Source organism: Carcharhinus amblyrhynchos, chromosome 9 (assembly GCF_965287045.1).
Source record: "Carcharhinus amblyrhynchos chromosome 9, sCarAmb.v2.hapA, whole genome shotgun sequence".
Lineage (NCBI taxonomy): Eukaryota > Metazoa > Chordata > Chondrichthyes > Carcharhiniformes > Carcharhinidae > Carcharhinus > Carcharhinus amblyrhynchos.
Window position 1 is genome coordinate 62,581,605 of NC_137332.1, and position 19,181 is coordinate 62,600,785.

The 19,181-nt window shown below is 44.9% G+C and overlaps 1 protein-coding gene across 1 annotated transcript in view; it reads right to left on the reverse strand.

Moving 5' to 3' along the window:
* Positions 1 to 7,159, reverse strand: part of nr5a2 (nuclear receptor subfamily 5, group A, member 2) — a 183,704-nt gene extending 176,545 nt beyond the window's left edge. The window contains exons 1-3 of the mRNA XM_080196604.1: positions 7,084 to 7,159; positions 2,358 to 2,476; positions 1,236 to 1,377 (exon numbers count right to left, since the gene is read on the reverse strand). Coding sequence (XP_080052730.1) covers positions 1,236 to 1,377; positions 2,358 to 2,476; positions 7,084 to 7,159 — 337 coding nt within the window. The remainder of the gene's footprint in view (positions 1 to 1,235; positions 1,378 to 2,357; positions 2,477 to 7,083) is intronic.
* Positions 7,160 to 19,181: the final 12,022 nt, after the last annotated feature.

Here is a 19,181-nt window from a genome sequence, read left to right on the forward strand (position 1 = left end):
GGGGAGAATCGGGGAGGAGTTTCTTTTCATGGCACAGTTTGAAATGGGAACATCTCCCAAGCAAAGAGCTGTGGCCTTGAGGTGAGACCGGGAGAAAAATCGAAAGAAAAAAATTTGGCAACCGACAGTATAAAAACGTAATTAAAAGAGACAGAATCCTGTTAGTATTAGCAAATTCCGATAAACTAGAAGCCTGGATGTTATTGTGATATTGGATGTATTGTCAATTATAAAGCTAAAGTGCATCAGTATACTTTTCTCAATTCCACTACAGAAGGATTGAGTGACCCTTTTCCAGGGATCGGTAGCAGTTGAAATATTTGTTAAGTATACACTCCGTGACTCCATCAATGCGATGGCATTATGGACTGGGCGGTACAGCAACTCATCTTCTAAATGAGCAATATAGTTGCCTCGGTTGGGCCGCGAGGTTGAATAAGAATGAATGGACAGGGAGCTACAGCACAGGAGCTGGGCTGTGATATTCCCAGTCAGCAGGTTAACAGATAAATGGTCAAGTTACAAGCAGCCCCACACAGTTTAGAAAGGATTCGGATCCAGATAGGCTGTGGAACGGTAACTGGGAACTTACTGCACTTGAGAAGAGCAATAATTCAGCTTAGATTTCTTGAAAACAGGTAACATACTGACTTGATTTGGTTAAAATAAGTTTGAGTTGCTTTTTCGATTGAGTTTCGGCTCCTGGGTAACTCCGGCGGCCGGTTACCGAATCGCACAGAATACAAACTCTCGGAGTTTTGTTTTAAGCTCACTAACTTTCACGGAAGGAGCGGCGAATCGGCCTTGTTATCTGTGACTCTGGATTGAGGATAAACCCAAACAAGGACTTTTGAGGGCGGCGGGGGAGATGTAAGCTCTCTCTGTGCCGAGTCCCAGCTCGGCTGCAAATAAAAGAAGCGAATCTGTGATTCAGACAAACCAGCCTCCCTGTGCTTGCTGTAGAGAATTATCTGTTGCCCAGAGAATTCACACTAGATTCTGTATAATCGAAAGCCTTCTTTTAGTCGGCCCTTAATCCAGCACATGGATTCATATTTAGAATGAAATGAAACTCAAGCAGTGTCCGGATTAGATGTCAGGATATAGATTATACCTGAATTGCTTCATATTTATACCTTCACTTCTCTGTACCCGAGAAGTGAAATCAGTCCAAACCCCTCCTCAAACAACTGAACCGGCGGCGCCAGAGACACTCAGTGAAAGTTACCCCTTACCTTCCAACTTCATTCCGACGTTCAGACACTTTTGAAAGCGGCAGTAGGGACATCTTTTCCGCTGTGTCTTGTCGATGGGACAAGCCTGGTTTTCAATACACGTGTACCTTTTGTTATTCTGAACAGTGCGTTTGAAGAAACCCTTAAAACAGAGAGAGGGGGCATGTAACCAACTCCGTGTATTCCCGGGGAGAGGGCTTGTTAACTAAAACCCCACACCAAATCCAAGTATCAGCGCCAACCCCAGCGCATTTCTAACTTAGAGCACTCACTGACTGGTGATCATTGCAACAAACCAGCGAGGAATTGGACCGAAGAGAGCCCGGCTGTAACCCAAAGGACTTCCAGGATATACATTTTCTCTCCTTACAGATGCTGCCAGACCTGCTGAGATTTTTCCAGCATTTTTTTTCTTCTGGCTTCAGATTCCAGCATCCGCAGTAATTTGCTTTTATCTTGTAACCTAAATCATGCCAGAGTGAGAGATGACTTTATAAAGCGCCCCGGGAACACGAGCTGAAGGTGCATCTCAACTCCCGGGTAGTGGTCAGAGTGATCTGATAAAGCAGCTGGAAATATATAAATCAATAGTCTGGGGTAGTGGCCGGGATGGGGGGGCGGGGGGGGGGGGGGGGAGAGAAAGCAAAACAAAAAAATCCGCTCGAAGCAGATCTTTGAAATGTTGAGTATCCTATCCTTCAAATATAGCGGTGTGACCTGCACGCTGCGCAGCACATCCCACTGGAGGATACATTGAGGGGGATGAGGTGAGATGGCAAGTCCAGTTCTCTCCTCACGTCTGGACTGAGTGCGGGAGAGGCGGAGAGGAGACTGGATGGAAACACTCAAAACTTAAACATTGGCAATAGTTATGGCGCGGGGGGTGGGGGGGGGCAGGAAGTTGCTGAAGGAGGAATAGACTTTGGATTAAAAGTATGTGAAAAAATGGGATCACAGCTTGATGGAGAGGGTGGGGGAGGGGCGGGGGTAACTGCGGCAGTAACTGCACAAAATCTACCTGTCCACCCTGGATCGCGCGAAAGGGCAAGCCGCAAAAGTGCGGAGGGGAGAGAAGAGGGAAGGGTGAGGGGAGGTAAAGGGAGGGCAGCCGGCGCCACTCACCTTACAGCTCTCACAGGTAAGCAGGCCGTAGTGATAGCCCGAGACTTTGTCACCGCAAACCGGGCACAGCTCGTCCAAATCTTCATCGTAGGCATACTCCATCATCTTAAACTGGGTGGCTGCGGAGAGGGAACAGCGCACTCCTTGAGAAAAGCACAATGTGTGCAAACACACACACACACAAGTCAATTGTAATGACACCGCGCCGGGGTGTAAATCAGTTCCGGCTATGAATACAGCATCGATCGGGAGTCGGGTGGAAGGGGGGGGGGAGCTGGGGCACACGCGATTTATTCCCTTCTCTCCAGACACTTAAGAACTTCGGAGCATCGAGCAGCCGAAATGATGGGGAAGTAGAGGGAGGAAGCGATTGGATGAGAAGGAGAGGGAAGGGAGGGGGTGGGGGAGGGGGTATCTTTTTAACCTCAAGCTGAAAGGTGGGGGGGGGGGGGAGGTGGGGGGTGTCATCACTTTTTTTTAAAAAAAGAGAAAGGGTTACTGACCATCACATAACAAGAGCTGGAATCTCAATAACAGTTTTAGTTCTAGAAAGCAGGCGTAGAGAGGAAACAGATATAACCAAAACGTGCATGTAATGGTAACGCACCTTGTTAAACTGACTGACAAAAAGTGATGTGTCCGTTTTGTTTCAACACTAAAGCTCGGCAATTTCGGGTCACTTTCAAGAATTCAAATTCGGGCAAAGCTGTTTTGGTTCTCAGGCTGACTTAGGCGCTTGGCGTCAGCGGATAGGTGACTGTAATAAAATGTAAATAACTATTGAGAGAAACTTTTATGGGGACGAGATTAGAGAAATTCAGACAGCTACTCACTTAGGTTTGTATGTGTGTGTGTGGGGGGGACTCAGTGCACCCCCTGCAGTGTAAGAGGGGTTGTCACCCTTTAGAAGGATATTAAAAAGATCCCAGGTAGGAATTTACCTACGGCGCTCTCGATGTGTGAAGGCAACCGATAACTTGGGAATGTTGAGGGAATGAAACCATTCAGATATTACTGCCTGACTGCAAACCAGGCTCTGCGATACTCAAATTTGAAACCATTCCCTCAAAAAAACCCACATTATTTTATTGATTGATAACAGCTTGAGGCGGGATATGAATTCTCACTACTTCCTATTTGATCTCGCCACACGTCCTTCAGTGTTGAGAAGTCACCCAGACAGACCTTGCGGCTTGATTTGGCCAAACGGTTTGGACAGTGAAAGTTGAAAGCGGCAAACAACGAAACAGTGCACTTTGCACCATGCCGTTAGCGGTAATGAGAGGAGCTCTGTGTTCATTCCCATGTTGGATTGCATGGTGTTTAACTGATCATTGTTTATGGCGAACAGGTTAAAAAAAACTAGAAACTCATTTTTAATGGTCTTTATTATAAACGGTCAGAACCGCACCTTTAACAAAAGCCCTTCATTTTACACTTGTCAGAATTTTTAAGCTCTTCCTATCAAAATGCCAGAACCTCACCTTTAAGGGTCTTTATTAAAAACTAGGCGAATCTCACTTTTTAAAGAAAGAGCGGTGCCTTAAGAGAAAGGGCCCAAAAGTGGAGCAGCATCGCGCCGGCCACAATACTGGTCCAATATCTCCGGTGCTTGGGGCGTGGGGGGGGGGGGGCGGGTAGTGGTTGGAAATGCTGAGGTCTGTCCTCTGGGTCTACTTGCTTGGCTGCAGTGCCAAGGATTGTCTGGAATTTAGCTCATTGTCAGGTCGGGACACAGGATCACTTACTAGAGGAAGCCTCGCTGGATTTGAAAGAAAAGTCACGGTCCATAAAATAGATTTTTTTGCTGACATCGAGTATAAAATTTCCCATTGCATCTCTCGGCTTGAACATTTCAAAAATTTAACAAACAGATCATAACAAGAGCAGTTATAAGTACACACATATATATGTATCATACGTAAATACATATATGCGAACGATTGTCCGCCTTCAGCGAAATGCATTTTCTTTCAAAAGATATTTAAACCTTGCCAAAGATTTCTATTTACCTCTCCCACTTTTACAAACGAGCAAGATTTAGCTGAAGTGGACGAGTGTTAAATGTTGATATTGATCGGAAAGTGATCATTAGGGAAGAGAGAGGGAGAAACATCCCCGATTCCACCAAACTTTCCCCGGACAACGAGATCTGTCAAGCACTTGACCTGAAGTGCTTGCAAACCGATCCACGCATGGGTTTGGGGTGTGAAATATCCGTGCAGATGGAAATATTTCGATGTAATTACTGAAATATTCGATAGTAAACGGGTCCTAATCCTTTCCTTCGGGCTCCGGCCTGTGTTGATGGTTTAAAAGTTCACATTCCTTAAGAAGGTGATTTTTTTCTCTCTCTTTTTGGAAAGATGAACTGTTAATTTGGCGCTTAAAAAAAATGTGTATAACCGTCGCGGTTCTTGCGAGATCACTTGAGTGTGTAAAATCTAAAAGAAGCGGTGGCCGGATTAAATCTGAACTGACGCTGAGCTGTCCCATCAGCTTGGACCATTTCTGCTGGCTCCAAGGTGCACAGTGTCCACAAACAATCTTCCTCGAGTGAGGATAGAGGTCCGCACATTGGGAAGTGGCGCAAAACGGGAGAAGCGACCCTCCGCCAGCCCCCCAGTTTTTGGGATTTAAAAGGAAAGTGCAAAGGGCAAATTTGGGGTTTTGGGATTGAGCGCGGCAGCGCTCCGTTTTGCTAAGTGTAGCTAACCCCTCTCGCTGCTGCTTGCTGCCTGAGCTATTTGCAGAACCACGCGGGCTGCTCTATTCCTGGGGCCTCGTTATTTATAAGCTTATTGTAATATTCTGAATTAAAGTGGTTGGAATAGCAGACATGTGCACGTGCATCCCGCCAAACAGGTGCTTTCCTAGCAAGTGAGCAAATGGCTAAAAGTGGGCTGAGCATCCCAGCCAGGCTTTGCAAAGGCAGACACTTTCCTTCTCTCCCCTTGCAAGGCAGGCGGTTGGATTCGAACACCCCTCCCCCGGAAAAGTGCAACTGAAAGAGCTTGCACCGCGAATGGAAGAGCAGGTCAGCACCAATCTGATGAGACTGGAGTAGATGCTTGGTGTCATCAAAGGAGAACATTTAGGGGGGAAAAGAGAGAGATGAATGATCGTTCCTTGCTTTGTGAGAGGACATGATGATGTTCTGCTGCACTTTTGACCAGTCGGGATGATTCAAACACAGCGTTAAAACACATGTTAAAATGCCAAGGGCCAGGGGTAAAGAGAGATTTAAACATTGGCTGGTTTGGGTAAAATATTGTCAATGATATGACCAGCCTACTGGGAGCAGCGAGCCCTCCTGTCCTCTCTGATGAAGACGCGTTGAAGCAACGTGTTTCTACAGAAAGGCCCGATTCGCTTCGTAAATAGTGTCCCAGTGGAAAGTCCCCAGTTCCAGTTCACCGAGCCCACCCCACCGAGGAGTCAGCTATTCGGCATTCACTTCCTGAGGCGGGACGTCAGCCCCGGTCACTTCTACACACAAACAAAAGGGACAAATGCAGCAGGGAGAATTGTCTGGAAATGTGGACAGTTTAGCGGATCCAGTCATTAGTTGAGCGGTGTAAGACAAGTAAGTACGTGATGGTCGAGCGGCTGTACCTCAGGCCGGAGGATAAGAGCACGAAGCACCTTTTAAACTTTTAGTTTCAATTGGATCAGAACTGGCAAACAATTAAGCGAAGAGTATCAAGTTTCCCTGTATCTGTCAATGTTCATTTCAGGTCAAATTCATATCGAATTCTGATTTTTTAACATTCAGAAACACGAGGGGTTTTTATCCAGTATGTCTTGGTTGAAGGGTCTACAAGCTGTGGGCCTGCTCAGGCGACGGGATTGTTAGAAGTGCAACTAGCTGCAGACTCTGGGCTGATTCTCTCACATGCCAATATTTGGTGTGAATATTTACCGCCGTGCGTGTGGCTGATTTCACTCTGAGCGCTGACGCTTTTGACAAAATGACATTTGAACCTCCATGTAACTACACAAAGTTCCTTCCGCTTTTGTTGTGAAATTAGTTACCTAAGTGTATCCTTTCTCGGTAGCCCTGAGCTCCACCATCCCCCCCCCCCCACCCACCATCCCCAATTTTAAGCATTTCATTACTAACCTCTGGGAAATGACTTTAGTGCGCTGACTGCAATAGCTCATGGTCACAGCGGCCGTATCTCTTTTATAAAGTGTAACTCCAAACATCTGAGTTGTAGAATCAGCCTGACATTTCCCTTCCCGGGAGTTAACACAAATTAACTCCACTCTCACCTTTACACACAGAGGAAGGAGAAATTAGCTTCTTAGTTTGTGAAATGCTTGGCTTGTAAAGGGATCTGTGAATGCGTGCTCACATATGAGCAGCCCACATTCACATTAACTTACTCAATGGCAAACCACTGGGACAGGTTTACGGTTCACCTCACACTAGTCTCTTAACATTGCCAAACTTCTGGCCACCTCCACAGAAATGAATCTCTCTCTACATCTTTCGGGTTCACAAGGCGCGCACTGTCCTCTTACCGACCTGTCAGCAAAATGTCTGCACAGCCCCTAACCTGCTTTAGTTATAATAGTTGATGCGCCCCCCCCCCCACCTACCCCCTGAGCCCCCGACCCGCCCGGGTGGGTTGCCTGAGAGGCCCGGCCGTGTCCTCAGATGAAGGGTTTATTGAACAGCTGAAGTGAGCAGGTTGTTGAGTACAAAAGGCAGTTCTCTTACCGTGCATTGTTCCAGGCATCCGACCCCCATGCGAGCGAGTAATGGCAATGGATTCTGCCTCGGCTTTGGGCAACATGACACTACTCCCGGGCTGGCTGTGGGGAGACGCTCCGTCCAGTAGCCGAAGACCTGAACGGGGGAGAGACACAGAGCGCGATAGAAAAAAAAACAGATAGGCTTGACCTGACTTGTAGATGATATCGAGTGTAACTTGACCGAGCAGTGTGTGTGTGTATGTGTTGTTAGCGTGTGTTGTAGCAAGAGTCAGGACTCATGGTTTGCCCCCCCTGCCCTCCCCCGGATCAGAGTGGCACGGGTTCATTCCAGGCTGTCTGTCTGGCTGTGCATTGAGGGGCTTTGGCTCAAGTTCCAATCTTTCGCTTCCTCTTCACCCGCGCTTTCCCAACCTTGATTACCAGCGACCTGCAGCCCGCCCACCAATAGGCTCTTCAGCCGGACTTAACGTCAGCTCGAGTGAGCCAATGGGACAACCCTTGTGGCCAGGACCTCCTCTTTACCTCCCTCCCCACCCCCCCCCCGCTCCCCGGATAGTATCAACCTTCCTCCTAAAATAGAGAGGAAGAAAATCAAATGGGAGGAATCCTCATTGTGACCCTTCGCTGTACTTTACACACTATCACCAGTCTGTCACCACAATCCCATTCTGCATCCTCCTGTATGCAGATTTTTTTCTTGCTCCATGTGTCAACATCAAACCTTGCAGGAAGTTTTAACAAACTATACAACGCCAGCAAGTAAGCACTTGCTAGCCAGTGCGGTCACACACTGGCTGGAGAGAGTGAAGAATGGATCTGACAGGCTGGTCTTGACAGCAGGGAGACCCCAGACAACAGCAGGGAGACCTCAGCCCCTGGCGGGACAACAGCGAGACCCCAACCACTGGCGGGACAGCAGGGAGCCCTCAGCTCCTGGCGGGATAACAGCGAGACCCCAGCCACTGGCGGGACAGCAGAGTCCCAAACCCTTGGCGAGACAACAGAGACCCCCAGCCCTTGGTGGGACAGCAGGGAGACCACAGCCCCTGGCGGAGGACTGTAGGAAGACCCCAGCCTCTGGCGGGGGACAGCAGGGAGACCCCCAGCTCCTAGTGGGACAGCCGGGAGACCCCCAACCCCTGGTGGGACAGCAGGGAGACCCCCAGCTCCTGGTGGGACAGCAAGGAGATCCACAGCCCCTGGTGGGACAGCAGGGAGACCCCCAGCTCCTGGTGGGACAGCAGGGAGACCCCCAGCTCCTGGTGGGACAGCAGGGTGACCCACAGCCTCTGGCGGGGGGCCAGCAAAGAGACCCCCAGGCCTGGAAGGAAGGGCAGATAGTGAAGCTGGGGTGGTGGGTGAGCAGGGTGGTTTATTTGGCATAACGGGAAATCAGTTAACCCAACAAGAAATAATTTTCAGACGAGTTGTATCTGCTATTTTCAAATGATTACACTGTCCTGAATGAAACAAATGAGAGCCTTTATACGCCGGCATTTCTGAAATGATCAGTCCACAGTTTATTCCGTGGATGTGATTAGTTGCAAATACAGACCATTAGACAGGGGACAGCACAAACACTTCAATCCGATTCTTTTCCTATCCCCACAGTTTAGTTCTACAAAAATCACTCACGTCGTTTAGTTGAATATGAAGTAAGCTTTAACTGCCAATGATAAAATGATGCGAAATAGCGGAATATTTTTGAGGCATTTCTGGTGTAACTTGGGAGATGCCAGCGTGTTTTTGTTCCTGTTATTCGATTCCACATAAATGCAACTCAAAGGACAACTGTCCCAGTCAGTTTTTCTTGCTTTCTGAAGAACGGGTTGAGTTGGATATTCAGAAGGGGCAGAAATTGCAGGGAAGTGGGGTGGGGGGGCAATGAATTAGTGTTGGTGTTTGCCTGTTTCTGTATTCAAATAGCGGCTGCACGTGACCCTCACAAAATCAACCTTGGACTGTGAGTAAATTTTCACTGTGTTCCCGATTTATTCATTTTACCGCGAGTCAGCATGGTTACATAAAACGATGCCCACACAATCTGCTTGTTTTTGATGAGAAGGCACAGCGTATTCGATGTTGCGAAGCTAACAATGCTTCCCTACAATTTCCGATTTAGTTGTTGAATGCAGTAGAGTTCTTTTAAACTGAGTTAGTCGAGAACTGTCACTCTTACTGGGGGTGTCTAATTGGTGAGAGCGGAGATACGACAAGTAGAACTAAGAGTGAGAAGTGGTCACATACCCAGCTTCACTCTGCTTTAAATACTAAATAGCTGGCAGGCGATAAATCCTCCCCAAAAAACTCCGTTTGAAAGTTCGAGGTGATCGCACTTGACTGCAGAATCACTCTATATTACTAATCTTTAATCTATCGGTTATGAGAGATCCCTGTCATTTGACGGGAGTCGCAACAAACGCCGACATGTATTGCAACCAAACAGCCTCGTGTGTGCTGTCTGCTAGCTCCACTGCCAATGTAACACTATCCGGAGCGAGTTAGCCCATATTAAGCCCGCATTGTCCCTTTGAGAAGGGACGGTCATTAATACTCCCAAGCTATTATTTCACCAGGTTCCTGACAGCTCACATACTTGGAAAGGTCTCTCTCTCTCTGTCTCTCCGGCCAATACAATTACATCCAGCTCTCGGAATCCGCTCACCAGTGCAACAGAGCCAGGAATAAACCACAGAGTAAAATTCAATTATTACCACTTGCTCGCCTCTCTCCCTGGCTTTACGATTCATATTTTTATTTACTTATCGGCCCCCTTTTCTCTCTCGCCTTGATAAATATATCTATATGATAAAAATACATGACCAATACGGGGAACTGAGCAGCAATTAGCTGATAACAGCTATTTAGGGAAAGCCCAGCCTGAACTTGATCAAGATGTTACGTTTTGCGTATTGAAATATATTGCTGTGCAAGCCGGTATGATTATCATACTGACAAGCCATGCAACTTGGATTGTTCTGCCTGTCACTGCTCTATCAAACTGTCAATCTATCCATCCACAATACACTAGCAATACTTTCATAAAGAAGAGTTGTATAGTTTAGTTAGCAATCTCGTTCCTGTCTAATTCTCAATCATTAATTTAATAGTGTTATATCGACACGGGCGAGAACACACACATATACATAGGTTTATTTTTAATTCCTGTTTTCTAAATGTCTCTTTATTTTTACTTGCATTTTCTTACAATGTGCTGATTTAGTAATTCCTTCCCTCACATTGATTGACACCAACCCCAGACCCCTTTGCAATCCCTCGATTTGTCTGCTTGCCTTATGTGGCAATGATTGCACTAAGCAGCGGGGTGGCTGGATTCAGCAGCACTCTCCTCCTGTGATCACTGGCCGGGGATACAGGAATCACACACCTTTCCCAACACTTCTACCAATACGGACAATTTGTGAGCAGCTTCGGATTTAATAACGAGAAAAAAATAAAATTAAGCAAACCAGAAGCTATGTCTGAATGTTTGAAGTTCATTTTGAATTCTCTTCAAAGTGAAAAGAAACACGTCAATAATTATATATATATAAGAGTACGTCCTTGCCTATGACCGAAACTTTCAGTGTACTTTATATTAGGACACTTCACCCGACAATAGTTACCACCGGGGAAAGGCTGATTTCCTCTGAAATGTTAAAATACCCGGAATTCACAGTAACTTCATTGCAGTGTTAATGTAAGCCTCACTTGTGATTAATAAATAAACTTTAAACTTTAATTCACTTTGTGTCGCCGAGCTTGCGTCTTCAGCCAGGCCCTGTCCATCGCCAGCACATACCGTTTACAGCGGCGTTTATAAAGACTGAATCTGCCAACAAAATCACCGATCCACAAAGTCTCAGTGCCCGTTGTACTGCCAGGACCTGCCGCAGGAGCAGTGCCTGCCCTGTCTACCCAGACCGGTCACCTGAAAAAAACACGTTCAGTATTCCCCAGCTGGCGGGAGGTATCTCTTCCCTTAACCTTACATCAGGATAATCTTTCCCCCTTCAATAGAAAACCCGACAAGGAAATCTTATCCGCCTGTGTTAGAGATGGTCCAAAGGCTTGAACTGAACCTGATTTTTTTCCCTCCCGGTAGAACTAAGGGGCACACACACTTATCCGTTTCTAAAAGAAGTAAGAATTCTTTGAAGGATAAATATGTGATAACTTAATCAAACATATCAATGACTTAAATAAGCACAAGCCACCGCCAGGGAGGAATTGAATTTACCAGTTGGCAGCCAGATTTCTTTCTTAAGTCCCCTGCAACTAACAGCCTGAAGAGGGGTTCAGCAAGTTTCCCATTTTTGTGACCCACTTGTTTTTCCCTAGCACACAGCGGGATGTGTGTGAGCTACACCTACCTGGAACATGTTCGGGTCCTGTCGGATCTCAAGATCCCCTCTCAGCCTGAACGGGAGCGTTCAATAAATGAAGTCCCACTTACCAAGAGTTCTTAGGTCAGGGTTTGTTGCCTGTGAGTTGCCGAAGGAAGGGCCACTGGACATTATTGGCTGCCAATCTGACGCCCTTGAAATGTGCAGCTTAAAACATCAAATGACACAGGCGCGGCTTGTAAACTTTGCCGACCTTGGAATGAGAAGGTGCAGTGAGTAACCTTCGCAGAAACTGGAGTTAAAACACCATTGCGGATTTGGGGAGGCTGCGATGCATGTGCTTGGCCGGACTCTGATCTGCCCTTCGTATCAGTGACCTGCAGTAAACCATGCTCACCATTACACGCTGCCCTTCAGTGAGAAAGCTGGAAAATTAGTGTCCTGCTACAGGCCCAGCATGGCCACATGATGTTGCCCAAGCTGATAAGAAGGCCCTGTTATAAACTGACAAGCAAGCGAGATAAGCGCGCTGTTCAGATAATGGCAGATAAATGATTAACCAGGAGAGGAGTGAGGGATGTTGCGGGCCCCCGGCTCAATACTCGAGTTTTAGGTGCTGGGAGAGGGTCAAGAGATCATACTCAGTGGATAAGTACCTGACCTAACCGTACCCCGGCATCTGTAAACGAATGCTTTGTGGTTCGACCTTTCTGTGCCATTAGTAGTCCAGTCAATGAACTGTAGACTGGAGATATCTTCATTGCTTTAAACTCGCTTCTCTGATTCCTGCTAATCATTTTAAGAGAAGCCTTTGTTTTATGGTTTGCAAAAATGTGATTGGTCATTTTTGGGTGCAGTGTTTTTGTAATTGCCTGCTTAGTTTTTCAGGTAGAAATGAATAAGTGGATTCCACTGGGATACAGGGGTTGTAGAGACACTCTAAAACAAAAATGAACCTTTCACTTATTGGCTGGTATTCCATGCAGTCCATCCCTTCTCCCATGTTTCTAATTTCAACCAACACCTGAGAGAGTTGTTAAGAGGAATCAGGTGAGGAACACAGAAAGGAAGGCAACTAGCATGCCTCTGACTATCTAGTATTGATTAAGTCCTGAGAAAAAGGTTATTATTTGTATATCCTATTTAGGAAATTTGAGAAAGAGGAGAGCATTCTAACAACAGCTTACATTTATCCCCATGTATTGAATGGTGGAAGAGGAAGGAAAATACAAATTTCAATTGCTAAATACAAAATATTCCCAAGCATTGACTCAGCTCCAGCCTTGTTGATCATTCCACACTCATTCACTAAGGCTCAGTTATACATTAAATGGCATGTACAGTTCCATCATTGTTCCAGAAAGAGAAAATGTTGCTAACCTTTAAAAACCAAGCATGTTGCAAAAAAAAACCATGGCTAACTTTACCATACATTTTGTCTTGTTCTGTTTGTTTCAATATTGTTTAAATTTGAACAGCTACACATAATTATTAACTTAATCATCCATTTTTTGTTTCAATGCTCATTTCCATTGGATACTTATTTCTGAATATTAATGTTGAAATGGCAAGTGTTGATGTCAACATAAGGAAAAGTGACTTTGGACAGGTGCTGAGCTGAACATGCATGAACATGCACAACTCAAATGCTAAAATGTTGGTATAAACACTTCAGGTTGCAGCAGTGGACAGCATGGTGGCACAATGGTTAGCTCTGCTGCCTCACAATGCCAGGGACCCGGGTCAATTCCCAGCTTGGGTGTCTGTCTGTGCGGAGTTAGCACATTCTCCCTGTGTCTGCGCGGGTTTCCTCTGGGTGCTCCAGTGTCCTCCCACAGTTCGAAAGATGTGCTGGTTAGGTGCATATAGGCCAGGCTAAATTTTCCCTCAGCGTACCCGGACAGGCTCCAGAGTGTGGCGACTAGGGGACTTTCACAGTAACTTCATTGCAGTGTTAATGCAAGCCTACTTGTGACCCTAATGAACAAACTGAAACTTTAAAAAATCCCACCAAACCAATATCCTCTGCAGAACACATACAATCTGTTCTTGACTGAGGAATACTTCTGTAAAGCCTTTCCCTTTGGCCATACTAAAAACCCAAATATTCTTAAATCCTGCATTATATATCTGAGGCAAGTTAAATCTCCTCGATGTGATATTTTCCAGATCCTGTAGCCCAGAGATTACACATGGAGAACATATACAACCAGTCCTATTGGCATTACTCCTAGATACCTGGACAAAAATAAAGGAGACAGGAGAAACAATTCAGCTAGCCCAATCCATCCTTAAATAGCAAACAATGGCCTTCCCAATAGAAAATCCAAACAACCAGTGAATGACTCAGGGTTTTTTGTCTCTACTCTTCTATCTGGAAAATTATTCCAGGTATTTTTGATCATTATGTATGATGAGGTGCTTCTTAAACTTAAGATAAACGCAAAATACTGTGGATACGGGAATCTGAAACAAAAACAGGAAAATGCTGGAAAATTTCAGCAGATCTGACAGCATCTCTTGAGAGAGAATAGAGCCAACGTTTTAAGTCTAGGTGACCCTTTGTCACAGCTGTCTGACAGCATCTGTGGAGAGAGACTAGAGCCAATGTTTTGATGAAGGGTCATCTAGACTCAAAATGTTAGCTCTATTCTCTTCCCACAGATACTGTCAGACCTGCTGAGATTTTCCAGCATTCTTCTGTTTTTGCTTTTTAACCATTCATACCCATTTGTCTTTATTTCACTGTAATGGCTTATGTTGAGATAACACTCAGGATTTCCTCTTCCATCCTATTCCATGTATCTCTGTAGGCCCTTGCTGACTTAGTTCCTTTCAAAGCTGAGGAGTATGCATTTCTTTTTCCATAACTGAATCCTTCACCACAAGAGCTCTGAAACAATGCCAATGTAAGAATGTTAACTCTATGCTTCTGGAATTGCTCATGCTACTTTTCCAGAAGAGTCCTAATTCCTTTACATGAATAGATTAATCTGCCTGTTAGATTCTTGACTCTTCTCTCCCCTGCTGCTTACTTTAGGAATACACCTTTGGAAGGATGACAAGGGGGTAGAAGAAGAAACTTACAAGAATAGCATTGGAGATATGAGACTTTAGCTACCTGGAGAGACAAGAGAAGCCAGGATTGGTCTTGTTACGGCAGGGGAGGTTAAGGGGAGATTTGACAGAAGGGTTCAAAGTAATGAAGAATTTTGATAGGGTAAATAAAAAGGAACTGTTTCCAGTAGAAGATGGGCCATTAACCAAGGCAAACTAATGGCAAAAGAACTGGAAGTGAGATAAGGAGAATTTTTTTTTAAGCAGAGAATTGTAATGATCTAATAATGCCTGAAAAGGTTTTGGAAACAGATTCAGCCATAGCTTCAAAAAGAAATGAGGCAAATACTTGAATAGGAAAAAAATGCAGGGTTATGGGGACAGGGAAATTGATTGGGTGTAATTGGTTAGCCCTTTTGAAGAACCAGCACAGGATGCAATGGGCTGAATGGACTCATTCTTTGTTGCACATTCTATGATTATTACTTTGGTTTATTTCAATCCTCGTCTTAAAGATTATTCTCATTGGTGAGTTCCACCTCTGCAAACCAGTAAGATCATTTATCCTGGCACTGAGACATCGGACCTGATTTTAACATTGCGTTGCACTTGCTTTTGGGCGTGAAAACTTGGTGAAGTTGGGTGTAAGGTGAGTAGTGTGATCTGCGGCAGCCTCCATGCATTTAAATTGACTAAATGGGCTGCATGCGCAACTTTACCAGCACTTCCACCTTTACCATCATGTTCATCTATCCAGAATTGGCACGAAACAGACATGCTCCATATAAGTCTGATTCGGGCACTCCAGTTAGTGAGGAGGTAAGTGCCAGCGTCTGATGACTGCTTGAGATTGGTGGAGAGGGAGGTGGGTCCGGTGGCTCTCAGCTTGAGATTGATGGGGGGCGGAAAGGTGGGAAGGTGGGTCTGCTGCCACTCTGCTTGAGATCAATGTGGGGGAGGAGGGGGGAGAGGTTCAGCTGTCACTCTGCCTGAGATCAGCTGGAGGGAGGGACCCATCATTGGTCTGAGTGGTGGGGGGTGTTTGGGGGGGGGGCTAATGGGGTCAGTAATTTTGTGGGGCTGTGGCTATGTCTCTGGGGGGCGAGGGAAGGCATTATCCAGCCAGGGAGGAATGTGGCAAGGGAGCAACATTCTATCTTTTTTTTCTACACATGCGCTGTTGGAGGCACCGATCGGAGCAGCAGGGTTTCAGGCATGTTAAGCCCCACCCACAGACCTGTGCAGCATGATTCGGACTCGCTGATTTTTTTTTCAGGCAGAATGCATATCGGGGCACCTCAGAACGGGCCTAAAAGTTGGATCGGAAACATTTCCAGTTTTCAGTCTGTCTAGCATTTAGAATCAAAATGGTAAAATAGGGCCAATCATTTCAGTAATGCTCCTAGGATAATGAAAAGCTAAATCCTAAGTGGTTTGAAGTTACTGGAATTTATCTCCTATCTGCACAGGGTCTCCAGTTTATGAAAGTGATGGTGCATCACATTAGAATTCACCTTAAGCTATGTAAAATAAATTTACCAAACAAAGAATGAAGAAGCACATAATCTAACTGATATATTCAAACAATATAGTGGAAAGTTGATTATCTGATGCATGAAGTGAAAAATGAGCAATGTAATGCTAAGCAATTATTTTGTATGTAACGCTGATAAAGGTAGCTCTTTCCTTTTCTATAATCATCACCGACTACAAGAATTATGCTAATATATTTTATCCGTTCCTGTGAAGATTCCAACGGGTTCAATTAATTCCCATTGCCTAGCTATCCACTGTGTTTTCATTTTCATAACAAATATAATTACTGTCATACAAAAAAAAATTGCAGAAGTTACACAGTTTGTACTTGTCCTAAAGTGGCTTGGTGTCTCTTGTCAAGTCTATAGTTCCAAAACCTATTTGATTAATCTTTGCAATAAATGTTTTGAATTTTGCGAGGACCTGGATATGTTTTTTTTAAATGATAGCTAGCTTCAAATTCATTGTGACTGATTTGAAAGTGACAACTCATCAAGTCAAACCTAGACTAACACAAAAGCTCTACTTTTGTCACATCTTTCACTTAAAAAAAGCGCAGGAAGGAATTTATGAAAGAGTCATGAAACATTTGTTTGCTTGTATTCTCTGAGTTAACTTCAGGGCCAAGGAAACAGCCTCCGGATTCTTTTCTGAATCACTTGTGTATTTTATTCTTGCTGATCAGAGCTGAATGCTGTACCCAAGATGAGGCTTCAGGGCAACAGCAACTTTTATGTATAGAGCCAGTAGTGTAACAGAATGAACTAAGAAACTTCAGATATAAAGAAAGGAAAATACAAATTAGGAGCAGGAGTAGGCCATTCGGCCCTTCAAGCATGCTACATCATTTGACAAGATCATGGCTGAATTGATTGTGGCCTCAGCTTTCTTTTCTACCCCTTTGACTCTCTCGCCAATTAAGAATCTTTCAAGCTCAGCCTTAAAAATATTCAGTGACCCGGCCTCCCCAACTCTCTGGCGAAGGACAATTCTCTCAGGGGTAAAAAATCTCCTCAGCTCAGTCTTAAATGGGTGATTTCATATTTTTAAACTGTGTTCCCTGGTTCTAGTCCCCCCTTGAAGAGAAAATCCTTTCCACATCCACTCTGCCAATTCCCTCAGGATCTTCATCTCTCATTCTTCCAATCCCCAATCGATACAGGCCTATCAGTCCAATCTTTCCTCAGAAGACAACCTCTTCACTGCAGGAATCAGTGTTGTGAAACATCTCTGAGTTGTTTCAATGCAATTATGTCCTTTCTTGAATAGGGAGACCACAACTCTACACAGTACTTTAGATGTGGCCTCACCAATGTCCTGTACAACTATAACAGAACATCCCTGCTTTTGTATTGCTTTTGCCTTGCAATAAACAACATTTCATTTGTCTTTCTAATCACTTGTTGTACCTACATACTAACGTCTTGTGATTCTTGTACCAGGATACCCAGATCCCTCTGTATTACAATCTCTTTCCATTTAAATGGTATACTGCTTTTTCATTCTTCCTGCTAGTGTAGACAAGTGCACATTTTCCCACATTATATTCCATCTGCTAAATTTTTGCCCAATCACTTAACCTATCTGTATCCCTGTGCAGACCCCTTGGCTGGAATTCTCTGACCTCCCCCATGGCCAGAACTCTCCAGTCCCACTGCTGTGAACGGAGATTTGGCTGAGCGCCAAATTCTCTGTTCTCGCTGGCAGCGGTAGCGGGGCCTGCAAAACCGGAGAGTTCTGGCCCTTATACCTTTTTCACACTTTACTCTCCCACCTTTCTCTGTATCAAAAGTTTTGTCAAAGGTTATAAGATAATCTTAAAGGAGAATAGAGAGGCAGAGAGATTTAGAAGGACTCCCAGAGCTTAGAGCTCACAAATGGTGAAACAGGAAATCGAGGTGGTTCACGTGGCCTGAATTGGAGGATACAAAGATCTTAAAGACAACCTCTAGAGGAGGTTGCAGAAAGGGCTGAGACCAGGGAAAGATTTAAAAATGAAGATTAGAATTTTAAAATGGAGCTATAGCCGGACCAGGGCTCAGGAAGCTTAGGCTGATGGGATTTTGGTGATTAAGGGGAGGGGGAGCGAGTTTTGATGATCTCAAGTTTATAAAGGGTGTAATATAGGGGGCTAGCCAGGAGAGCATTGGAATAGTCAATTCTACAGGTAGCAAAGTATGGATGAGGGTTTCAGCAAAAGATGAGTTGAGGCAAGGTGGAAATTGGCAATTCTGAAGAGGATATGTAGACAGATGAAATGTAAAACCAAAGTTGTGAATGGTCTGTTTCAGCTTCAGAGAGTTAGCAGGGATTAAGGTCAAGATTTAGGGAACAGAGTTAGAAGACGCTAAAGACAATGGCTGCCTTATTTCCAATTTAGTTGGAGTATGTCAGACAAGTGGTCTGACAAACACAGATAGTTAAGTGTAGTGAGAGGTGGCAGTGAGGTAGAGCTGATTGTTGTCAGCTTATGTGTGGAACCTGACCGTTTTCAGCTGATGTTGTTGAAAGGCAGCATGCAGATGAGAAATAAAAGGGAGTAAAGGATAGATTCTTGGGGGAACACCAGTTATAAATGGCGTGGAAGTGGAAAGAAAAGACATTGGAAGTGATTCTATGGCTTCTACTAAATAAGTAAGACTGGATGTAGGCAGTCCCACCCAGCTGGACAACAGTGGAGAGGCATGATGTGATCAACCATGTTGAAGGCTGTAAGCATGTCAAGAATGATGAGGGGAGATAGTTCATCAATTCATACGCACTCAGGACGTGACTTCGATAAACTTATTGGTAAGGATTCAAACTTGAAGAAGGACCAGATTGAGAGGTGACAACACATTCAAGGACTTTGGACAGAGAGGAAGCTAGGAGGTGGAGCTGTAGTTTGCAAAAGTTGAGAGGTCAAGGAAAGGTTATTTAAGGAGGGGTGATGGCAGCAGTTTTGAAAGGGAAAGTTAGGGCACCTGAAGAGGTGGAACCATTAACAATATTAGCAAACAAAGGGACTAGGAAGGGAAGATGCGCCTTTGACAGTTTGGTTGGGATAGGATGAAGGGAGCAGGGGCAATCTCATGGACAAGGTGAGCTCAGAAAGAATATGATGGGAGGTAAAATGGAAACTAAGGAAAGGTTCTTAATTGGGCTAAAACAGAGAGGACTTTAG